Below are 11866 nucleotides of genomic sequence, written 5' to 3'. Positions count from 1 at the left end.
CCTTGGGAGACAATGTGGGATAGAGGAGATGAGGCAGGAAGAGAGAGAGAGAGGGGAAAAAAGGGATGGGCAATCATCTCCTAAACAGGGCTGTTCGGTTGTACACGGCAATCTTTTCCCATCAAGACAATAAGCAAAATGATTTAGCATGAAGTAGGAATCGGTATAGCTGTGAAGACTGAAGCAGATTTTAATACGCCAATGTCATTTAATTTTTTTTTCTGAGAACAAATAGCAGTTTGCCTGCTGTAATCAAAATGTAAACTGCTTACATGGCGCAAACTGCTGCCTTCCATCACTTAATATTTATTTAGTGTGAGTGGGAGGCTGCTGCTTTTGGCTCCTTGATAGGCTGACCAGAAAAGTTGGCCTGATTCAGAAGCATATTTATTGATCCAATGTGTAGGCTCAGGAGACCCCTATACCTTTTGCTTCCAAGTTATTGCTTTTTTCTTTCTTTGGAGATCTTCAGATACTGAGTAGATTCAAAGCTATTTAATCAAAATAGCTGCCTTATTTTACTCTAGAGATGGTTAGTAAAGCAATCCCTACATGTTACAAATGTCCCTCACAAAGATACGTTGTAAAGCTTAATTAACATTTGCAGAGTTATTTGTGGTCCTCAGATGAAGGGTAAAATTGAACAATGGTATCCTATTCCACAGTACCCAATAATACTGGTTTTAAAATGTCAGTGTAATCTTTTAATGCCCAGACACCTCCTAGACATCCCTACTATTTCCTGACAAATGTTCTGTGTGCAAAGCATTACCTGCTTATCAGTATTTAATTGAAATATAATACAGTAAACTCTCTGTAACCAGCACCTTACAAGCTGGCATGCTCTGTTAAACCGCATGCCGGCTTGTAAGGAAAAGTGAAACCGAAGTGCCCACTGTGGCACTTCTAGTTTCTCCGAGCCCTCACAGCCTGGGGCAAAGCAGCCTGCGCTGCTGAGCCCCCATGGCCCGGGGGGCATAAGAAGTTGTGCGGGGCTGTGCAGGGCCCACCTCCCTGTCCCACGGTGCTTGCAGGACATCTGGGGCTGCTCAATTAACTGGCATATTTTGTTATCTGGCATCCCCCATTCCCAGGGGATGCTGGATAACAGAGCTTTTACTGTAATTTTCTACATATTGGGTGCATCTACATATGCAATTATTGTGCCTGAATTTCCTGTGCAGAAAATTCAAACTCATTAAAGTGCTCCTCAGTGCATGTCTACACGTGCTCCCCAGGAGCAAATGAAGTCCCACAGGAGCAGCCCAGTCCAGGGCTGCTCCTGCCCTGCTCTGCCCCACAATAGCAGCCGTGGGGGGGCTCTAGGCTCCCCTGGGTTTGAGCCCTGGGCTAGCAGCAGGCATGGGGGCTTAGCCCAGAACTCTAGAGGGTGGGGCGAAGCTGTCCTAGCTCAGTGGACAGCTCTGTCCCAGCTGGGGGAGATCAGACTCACCCTGAGTGGGGTGGGAGGAGCTGTTCCGGCTGGGTGGACAACTACCTCCCAGCCACATGGAGAATGGCACCTGACCAGAGCTGCCTCCTTGCCCCCTCCTGATCTCCAGTGGTTGGCTGGCAGGCAGTGTCCTGCCAAGCTGGGACAGTTCTCCCTATCCCCTGTGGCCCCCTGCTGCCTAGGCTGATGGTGAGCAATTTGTTCCTGGTCTGTGTCTACTTGTGTGGTATGGTGCATTAGTTAACGTGCTGTTTTTCTAGTACCTATATCTATAAGTACTAGAAAATGGCACATTAGACTAATATACTGCATAATAATTACTGTGCATGTGTAGATGGTGATCCTTTACTGCGCATTAGATTAGTCTAATGTGCTATAAAACAGCTTGTGTAGATGCAACCATTGATTACTTGCATTTAAAACTGTAAAGCAATAAGGAAAAATATGTTTTTATATGTCAGAGATGCTCTTAAATACTTTCCCTAATCTTAATCCCAGCCTAGGACCCACTTCTGCAGTGAAATTATCATAAGGACTCACTTGCCTAGATTTCTTTGCAGGACCAGGCTGTTTAATTGAAGCCTCTCCATGCTGTGCATTATGTCCTTTGGTGCCGCATAGGGAGCATCTCACCTACTTCTAATGCTAAGAAATAAACATTCATTCACACAATTTTCACTCCCTGAAGGAGAACACCACTGTAACATTTTCTGATTTTTTTTTATTTTTATTTACAGTATGGGAACTCTGGAGGACCTCTTGTTAATTTGGTAAGTGTGGTTGCTTTCCTTCTTTTTTGCTTAAGAGAGTAGATCTGAACTGACAGTGTATTTTGTGTTCTCAGTGAAGGAGGACTCTCTCCCCACATCTTTTATAATGAAAGTGGCACATTTTCAAGCAAAATGACTAACAACTCAATTGTCAAATAGTGGCACATATATATTTTCCTGTAAAAGAAACACATACATGCCCAATATGCCTAGAAAAATTCCCCTTTCCAATGCAAGTCAGGTAGGTGGGAACCCAAATGTTATGCAGATAGGCATTTATCGGGCGTGTTTGGAACATAGATTTGCTGTTTGAATATGAGTGTGCATTCTTTGCCGGTAGAATTTAAGTATTACTGTCTGAATAATTGCCACTAGAGACAAGAGAAACATCTTGATATCAAGGGAAGAATCATTTGGGGTATCTTTCTTAGCACCCTTGAAATCTATGATACGAGGAGACACTATCGTCCTCAAAAGAAGTATTCTACTTCTTCAGAGAATGACTGGTTTTCATAAACTGATCTACATTTGCTCTCTTGAGAAGTAAATCTGTGGCATTACAATTTAGGGAAATGGATTAATTTTTAAATCCATTAGGAACAATGTAATTAGCTCTCTTCTATCCACAGGATGGTGAAGTGATTGGAATAAACACTCTAAAGGTTACTGCCGGAATTTCCTTTGCTATTCCTTCAGATCGCATCACTCGGTTCCTCACAGAGTCGCACGACAAACAAAATAAAGGTAAATTCTAACAGAAACTACCATCATAAATGATACTAAAAATATCCTTAGGAGTTTGGTTTGTGTTATTCAGAAAAGAAGTCCAGTAGCTGAGCACAGTACTCTTAATTTCTCCTGTATTTATCTGGCCACATGATCATATTATCCGAGCACCTCAGAATATTTACTATACCTTTCCCACCATATCTCCTAGTAGTATGTATTATTTCCAAATTACAGATGAAAAACTGAGGCACTAAAAACAGACTAAGGGCTAGATCTCATAAATGCCATAAGCATCCAGAATTTGGGTACAGCATCACCAGCTTTTAGGCATCTGGCCCCTAGAGCGGAATCCAGAAGCCTGTGTAATTTGCCCAGGCTTCCTAAACAGTGCACAGGAAGCAGAATCCAAAGCACCGAGGTAGAGCTGCTTGTAGTCACAGTGTAGATGCCTAGACCTAGCCAGGCAAGAAACACTGAATACAGGGTCTTTACTCTTGCCTCTTAGATACCCTGTTGAGGAATCTCTGATTACATAGTACCCTTGGGTGTCTATACACATGCATCTGGAATTACAGTGTGATGGGGCATGGTAATAGATTAATCGAATCTGATGGAGCGTGGTAATTACCGTGCTCCAGTAGACTCGAACGTTGCATGTATCACTGTCCCCACACTGAAAAATGGTGGTGGGGGCATTTTAACTAAAGCTCATTTGACAGGCTTTATCTAAAGCACCCCTGCCACCATTTTTCAGCACAGGGAAGCTGATACATGTGATGTGCTGGGTACTTTACTTAGAGCGGCTCTTGGAGCCACTCTAATTAAAGCGCCACTGCCTCCTGAAGCATGTGTAGAAACACCCCTTTATATCCATAGCCCTGAAATATCTTTGGAGAGTAGATGCCCATGATCTTCTTTGTAAGATTGGACAGAGTTCATCCTTTTGTTTTAGAGTATGGCCAGAGGAGGAGCTGCTGCCCTTTTACCTAGTCTAATGGGAAGCAGTTTCTCTGGATGCTTACCTGCTCTGCCCACTAGGTCTACTGGGCAGAGTACTTACCCAGGCAGTGGGAAATCTGTGTTTAATTCCTTTCTCTGCCTGAGATGATTGGAAGACACAACACATGGCTGCCAAGAGAGTGCCCCAATTATCTGATAACAGGCTATTCTGGAGAAGGTGCCCACTTACTCTCCATTTAGAGCTGTGCCACTGTGAACAAAGGTATTTAAGATTCATTGGGCTAGAGCCATGGTTCTCAACTTTTTCAGACTTGAGATGTCCCTGGATAGAGACATGGTATCTCTCAGAAAATGCCAGCTCTTTTGTCACTACAGAAAAATAATAGAGCAATTTTTCTGTTGCAAAGAACTCAGATAAACCACAGCTATGGATTTCTATTTGAATCTCTGGGTTTATTTTGTGAATCAAGTTTGCATCTGTGACATTATGTTGCCCCACATCACCCTTAAAAGTAACCTGAGGTATCCCAGGGTGTCATGGCTAGAGAGCGGGAGCAAGATGGAGTATAACTCAGTAGCCCGGTGATTAGGGCAGAAAAGGATGTCTTGCATTGTGGTCCATGTTGTAATGGCTGCTTATGTAAAATGCAGCACTAGGAGCAAAACCCTGCTCTCATCATCACTCATGTACCCAATCACAGGGCTATAGCATCACACACCTTTTTCTCTGGCCCCATGAATCTTGCATTCATTTCTGCATAGTGGCAGGTGTAGGGTGCTTGCACCTAAAACAGCCTATAGTCAGATGGCTAAGGCACTCTCACAGCAATTAAGTGACAGAGGTTTCAATCTCACAAGCCCATGGCAGACACTAAACTCAGCTCTCCTATGTGCTGAAAAAGGGCTGTAGCCACCAAGTTCCTGCCTAAAAGGGTGGTGTCAGGGTCATCATTATTACAGTGTCATTTACTCTTGAGAAGGAAAGAATAATTGCTTCTCTATTTTTGAAATGAGGGTTTTAGGCACCTAAGTACAGATGAGCATTGTGTGGCTCCCTGTCACCCTAGTCTGTGACAGTCTCTGACTCCAGCCAGCATGCAGCCTTGTGAGGGGGCGGGCGGGCGAGGGGGCGTTCTGTCTCTGCAGTTGGCCTGGTTCTGGTGCCAGCAAAGGGGGCTGCAGGTGAAGGGCTCCCTCTCTGGGGTCTCTCCCCCTGTAGCAGCCCCTTCTAGGCCATGCTACAGTGCAGCCTGTGTGGGGGGGGGATGTGGGGAGAGGGGTCCAGGTCTCTCCTCCCCCTGCAGCAGCCCCAGCCAGGTGGGGAAGGATTCTGGGGTCTCTCCCCCTCCCAGCTGCTGCTGACTGTCATGAGCTGGGCGGGGTGGGGTGCAGGACTGCAGAGAGGGTGGTGTGCAGGAGCACTCCAGTGGCTACTGTAAGGAGGCTTTAGGCCCCCCACTGACCAGCAAACATCTGTTTAGTTTCCTCGTGCTCTAACTTATAGTGTTTTAGGTAAAGCACAATAGTTAAGGCACTTCTTTCAGGGGCTTTCTGAACATCTGTATTTAGCTCTTCAGTCTCAGGCTGGAACTTGACTCACTGCTTCATCCTTCCCTAATGTTACATTACTGTACTGTACACTAGTATATAGCACCATGCCAGATATAACGCTGAGGAATGACAAAATAAATAGAAACCCTTTTATCCTGAGGTATCCTAAAACACGTTATAAATTATATCCTTGTGGTCAAAGGTCCTCCTGAGCCTAGTGGCCCACAGGGCTTGTGTGGTTAAGGCGCACCAGGTTCTGTAGCCAATAGCACACAAGAGAGCAATGTGGCTACTTTGTGTCTGTTTGCCTTTGATTTCCAGGCCAAATGACAAAGAGCCCATTTAAAACTGGATTGAATGGAGCTGGGCTTAAATTCATGTCTCTGGAGCTACTGCTCTAACCCTTATAACCATGTGTTACTAGATAATAATGTCATTATAATACCTGGAGGAATGAACCATTATTTTTATATTTACTTTTACTAGCACCCAGAAGTGACCAACCAACTACAGAACTATAAGAGGAAAGGGAAACTTTGGCCAAAAATCACTGAAGTGCTCATTAAAAATACAACAGCTTTAATATGCCCGTTGACAGAATTGACAGAAGTTAGGCTCATAGCTATATGAATAATTTAGCATACATAATTAATGAATTGGAATGAGCTGGAATTGGAATAAATAAAATACATTTAAGTCAGAGAAATGGTTTAGGTTTTATAAGAACAATGTAGGAAGGATGTATCTGTATTTCAACTGTAATTTATCTATTTCATTAAGTGCTTGAATATGCATTTGGTAATATGGTGGACTGAGAAGATACAGCTCTGATCCATTCTTCTGTATGGACTTCTGGGTGCCACCAAACTGTGGCTTCTTTTGATGTCTAAGCTGTTTGGGATAAATCGGAGGCAGGCCACACACAGCTGAGGCAAGCAGTTTTGGCTGACAGCCTGAGAGAGCTCATTATATTTAAAGACTAGGGGTTTGAAGGCGATTTCTTGGAAGAAACAGTGAGTTCTATTGTTTGTAAACTGAGAGACCCAAAGAATAGACATACATTAGATCTTATACATTAGAACTTATACATTAGATGACGAAGGGTGGTCTCTGCGATAGATGAGAATTGTAGATGAATTAGTTCACCCCGAGATATGTTTAGGAATAGATTATGCAAGGAGGCTTTCCCTTCTCTTTTGTATCTTGAAGAAATGAAAAGAGTGCACCAAGAGAGGAAGTGACTGTGGAGAATAAGATGTAGACTGCTTTTCTCCCCCATTTGCATCCATTTTAAAAATGCTTTTGCTGCAGAGTCTACAAAGGATGATAGGGATGATCCAAACCATTGTGATGTTATGTACCATAGCGGGTAGCAATCTTATCTTGTTTTCACTGCTGTCCTTCATCTGTGTATGCTCTTGGTTTACTGACCCTCGCTTATGGCATCATTCCAAAGTTAGATGGTACATTCAGCCAAGCAGGGACCATTTCTTTACTTGTTTTACCTCGCGCATTTTCCTTGGAAATGGAGCTGTTTTTAAAGGTATTTAAAAAAATTCTTGCTATTGCAAAGTCCAGAAGGACCGATCTTATTTCAGCAGATATAGACATGATGCTATGGAATGTGTTTGCATTTTTTGGCATGTAGGAATATTTTTCAAGTTTCATATACTTTTGATTATGGCTTTACTTCAGTTGTTTAACTTTGATTTACCCTCAAAATCTTGCTATAATTAAATCAAAGGAAATAAGAATCGGGGTGTTTTCATTCTATTGTGACTTGTCGAAAGATGACAGAGACACAAATCCTAAGAGACTTCACAGATTAATTTGAGGAGGAGGTCTCTTTAGAGGAGACATCCATGGTAGTATTTTATGAGTTTGACCACAGCCTTTTTAAATCTCAGTTTTAGCAGGTCTATATACTGAGTGAAGATTCATGAAGTAGTCAGAGTGAATTATTACAAATAAATACATAATCTACTAACATGAAGAATCAAAAATGTTTATTTAATTAGTCATGAGGAATATTTGAATGAATTGTCAAACTGGAGGGTATTAATGATAATATTTGATTTATTACCTTGATAATAACAACAGCTTTCTTCTATAGTTAGTTAATTATTCAAAACTTTGTAAAACTGTTAACTAGCCTTGAATACTTGAGTAACTTTGGTAAAATCATTCCTATTTTATAAATAGGGAAAATAGAGATGGAAAGCTACCAATTGCAAACTCAGGTGGTTAAAAGTTACCACCGTAACCCATCTTAATCCATATTTAAACATCTGATCAGCAATCGTGAAACCAGTTACTTTCTTAGTTGACTCTCTTTAGGAAACCAAGGCCGCCTATAGAGGTGCTTGTTTGAGTTCTAATTAGACTGCATCGGAGCAGGCTTGATTAATCGAGTCTGCTCCACATTCTAATTGGAATATTCCAGCTTTGCCTCACCGCCATGTGTATTAAGCCCACCCACATTTCAAAATGGATACAGCAGCACTTTAACTAATGAGCTTTAAAGTGTCCCTACAGCTATTTTAAGAACACAGGAGGTCTTAATACATGTGACAGTGAGCTGTTTTAATTAGAGCACCTGTCCAAGAACTGCTCTAATTAATCCCACCCCCCCGCCCCCCCCCAATCTGAGCACATATATAGGCAAATCTGTAAGTTTGGGTATAATTTCAGAACTAGGACTGAATCTGAGAACTTTATAGCATATAACAAGAGTGAAACACAGAACAGTTACAATTAGACTAGGGAAAAAGTTTTACCTATGAGGCCAGCTAGACATCTCACTGATTAGGTGAATGTGGACCTAATGATGCTTTTTAAGGGGTGTGTCTACACATGCAATTAATGTGACTGAATATACTCAGATTGACCCAGAGTAAACTAATCCTGACATTACCATCTACACATGCATTTAAACTCAGTAATTTATTGTGTGGCTGGATAGCACTTGTATCTGACAGGACTATCTAACAAAGCAGTAAATTAGTCTACTGCACCCTAATTGCTGCACACATGTACATGGTGATGCTTTACTGCACAGCAAATTAGTCTGCTGCACAGTAAAATGTCTCGTGTATACATGCTCAAGTTTAGCAAATTATATTTATTAGTGATGACAATAACAATAAATGGGTATTTCCAAGGAAACACTGATAATAGTCATTAAAGAAGTTCTTCAGAACAGAAGAGATCTTTCACAATCACATGCAGATCATTGGTTACACTTTATGACCCAGTTACACAGCTTGAGAAAGTACACAGCATGAGAGGCTGGATTCGTTTCATAGAATCTGTTTGGCAGTGGAATATTTTTCTTAAATCATTTCAGGACCATTCATCCAGCCTGCAAGACGCAAAGGGAGTGAGCAGAGAAACGGGAGTTTTGCCTGCAGATCACGTAAAGAATGCAGGATCGGTTCCTTCATTAGGTCTTGGTGAATTCCTGACTCTCTGAAATCAACTGCAAAACTCTCATTTATTACAAAAGGGTACTCATGTAATATAGTTACTCATGGCCATATGTGTTTGGAGGGCTGGGCCTTTCATCTGTACCTTGCAATAGTGCTTACTAAAGTATTGTAGTTAGGAATTTTTGTGCCTTTAGTTCCTTATTTGTCTGCCCATTTTAATGTGTATATTTTTATAATAATCAATAAAGATGATTAATATTAAAATGAAGAGGTCCCTAGTATTTGGTGTCATTCTTATGCATCAAAATATCTCACAGAATAGAAAGTTGCTTACACTGTTAATTGCTGCCAGTCATTTTGGGCCAGACTCACCAGGAAGTCCCAGCTGCTTTGCAAAACATCACTGGCAGAAAAAAAGACATATAAGTTTAGTTTAACTGATTCTAGTTTAACTGTTTTTTCCTGTTTGGATCAGCAAAAAGGGTCAGATTCTATTTGTTAGGCACATAGCTAGATTTAGGCACCTAAGTGTGATTGTATTTCACCTGGCTGTAGTCCATGAAAAACAGTTAACGCACAAGGTTAGTGGCTCCTCCACCTCCTTATTGTTTTCTTTGAAACTCAATTTTAAAGGTAAGAAGACAGTGTGTTACAAAGTAGAAGCATTAATGGATTTTCAGGACTCGAACATTGTGGAATAGAATCTCACTTAGGCACCTAAGTCCATTTCAATGCCTAAAGTCCCTGACAGACAACTGGCTTATCACATCTTAAGCAGTGACTGGCAACACCTTCATTCAATTAATGGCATGATAAAATGATGAATTAGCCACAAAGTTACTACACAAAACATGTGTAATAATTTTGTGGCTGGCTCATATTAAACCTTTAATTGAAAGTGTGGCCACTGCCCAGCCTTCGGAGCTCACGGAAGCCGTTCAAGACTCCTGTGTGCTCCAGGGGCCGAGAGCGCCCCTCTGCTGCTCGGAGGTCCCAGCCATGGGAGCACACCATGAGCTTCCCCAGTTAGGAGCTCCACCAGCTGATCAGAGCTTCTGTGGCTGGAAGGTCTGTCAGCTGATTAGAGTTCCCGGCTCCCGGAGTCCACCATGAGCACCGTGTGGTTTGGTGGCTAGGGACTTCAGTCAGCTCACAGGGCTCCTACCTGCATGGTGTGCTCCCAGGTTTGCTACTTGCGAGTGCAGGGAAAGTATGGGATTGGCTCCCCATGCACCAGCAATATGGTTAAATGGGATCTGATGTGAGAGGTCCCACAAATGTGCCATCTGCCATGCATGACTGGCATGCCAGGGAGCAAGATTTTTGGAATCATATATCAGATCCCATCATGCCTTTACTTTAACATGTCAGGAACCTAATCAATGGAAATGAATCTGGCTTAAAGTGTCCAACCACTCAGGTGAATCTGGCACTTTGTGTTTAAGAGAAATTTAAATGTTCATTTAAATACAATCATTTGCTCTACGATAATCAAGATTCAGATTGAAATTGTTGTACATATAGGCAGTTTGATTATTCCAGCATATGAACATTAAAACAAGAAGCCCTAGTTCCCTTGGTGAGATGCATTTTATGTTTAGGACCTCTCTCCATTTCATGCTGGCTTTCTTAATTATTTTTTCTTCTGGTTTTGATCCCTATAACTTCTTTAAGGGTTCATGAAAATTGCCAGAATAACGTATCTGGAGACTTTTTATCCACAGAACAGATGCAACAGCAAATGGCAGTTCCAGCTGCCCTGTTTTGCACTGCCAACACGACTCAATCCTGACCTCACAAAGGCCATCCCTTGGCGTGATGAAGTGCTCTTAGTCTCTGTGCCCATTCAGTACTTGGCTTCTCTGATGATATTGCCAGGAAGACTGACCATTCTGGCAGGTTTTCTTTTTTTGAGCAGAGCTTTGTTTTTGTGACCTTTGACACAAATGAAGCCTAATGTGCTTTTGCAAACAAAGGAGTCTATGGCTTTTGTGTTTCAAGGGCTCGAAATTTGGGGAACGCTTAAAAAAAAAAAAGATATAGGAGTTATTCTAGAGGGTTTCTCTGCAGGCCCCGGCACCAGTTAAAATAATCCAAAAAATACCTTCCTTGGTTGCATGTAGTTCATGAGATTTCTTATAAGGATATTAGAAACCAGGTATATAAAAGTAATTCTGCTGAGGGAATCAATCCCATTTTTAATATAGTTAATGAACATGTGGGCATGTCTACACATCGCCCTATGGCGACAGCAATGTGTTACATGTCGGTACGGTGCAGTGTAGCGATCACGTGGGTCTGTGTGTGATGGGCAGCTACGTCACCATAGTAGCATGCTCCCCCATTTTTAGTGTGCTGCTATGGTGATGTAGTGGTGAAATCTAATTATGTGCTGCGCACATGGCACAGTATGTGTGATGACTGCACCATGCTTTAGTACTTCCAAAAGGAAGTACTAAAGCATGTCACTGTAGCAACATTGCCATCCATACAGCGACATGTAGACACGTCCAGTGTGAATATTTATCTTCATGGCTCCAGCAGGTCTCATACTTAACTCCCTAAGAACAGTAATGTAGCTAGGTGTGGACAGGCAAGGATGCCAGCCCTGGGCACCAATTTAAAGGGAGTATTTACGCAATAGCATCAGGAACGACTGCCAGTGGGTGGTGAACCCAGGCAATAGCAGAAGCAACCATTGCTGGCTGTGGGGAGCCTGTGGTGATGGCAACTGTTGACGCCAGGGTCTTTTGAATCTCTGGTAAGATTCTCCCCTGCTGTTCTCTGACCCTTGGCACAACTCTCCATGACAGCCAGTGCACCAAAATTACCAGTTACATTTCTGCTGGGAGGGATGCAAGAAAGATGAGGCCTTTATGTAGTAACAAACCCTACAGTTATCACACTTGTTTAAGGTCTTGTGTTAGATGTAAAGTCAGCTCCAGGGAAAACAATGTCCTGGCAAATCCACACTC

The 11866-nt window shown here is 42.2% G+C and overlaps 1 protein-coding gene across 2 annotated transcripts in view; it reads left to right on the top strand.

The window, feature by feature from the left end:
• Positions 1-11866, top strand: part of HTRA3 (HtrA serine peptidase 3) — a 49135-nt gene that overhangs the window by 27279 nt on the left and 9990 nt on the right. Inside the window, exons 5-7 of one of the 2 annotated variants that reach the window (XM_014527162.1) lie at positions 2191-2223; positions 2853-2967; positions 8810-9098. In XM_014527162.1, the coding sequence (XP_014382648.1) occupies positions 2191-2223; positions 2853-2967; positions 8810-8919 (258 nt within the window). In that variant the 3' untranslated portion in view covers positions 8920-9098. Of the gene's footprint in view, positions 1-2190; positions 2224-2852; positions 2968-8809; positions 9099-11866 lie in introns of those variants that run through there. The other variant, XM_006017012.3, reaches the window with a different exon arrangement.

This window comes from Alligator sinensis, unplaced genomic scaffold (genome assembly GCF_000455745.1).
Source record: "Alligator sinensis unplaced genomic scaffold, ASM45574v1 scaffold421_1, whole genome shotgun sequence".
Classification (NCBI taxonomy): domain Eukaryota; kingdom Metazoa; phylum Chordata; order Crocodylia; family Alligatoridae; genus Alligator; species Alligator sinensis.
This window is presented reverse-complemented; position numbering and strand designations above follow the sequence as displayed.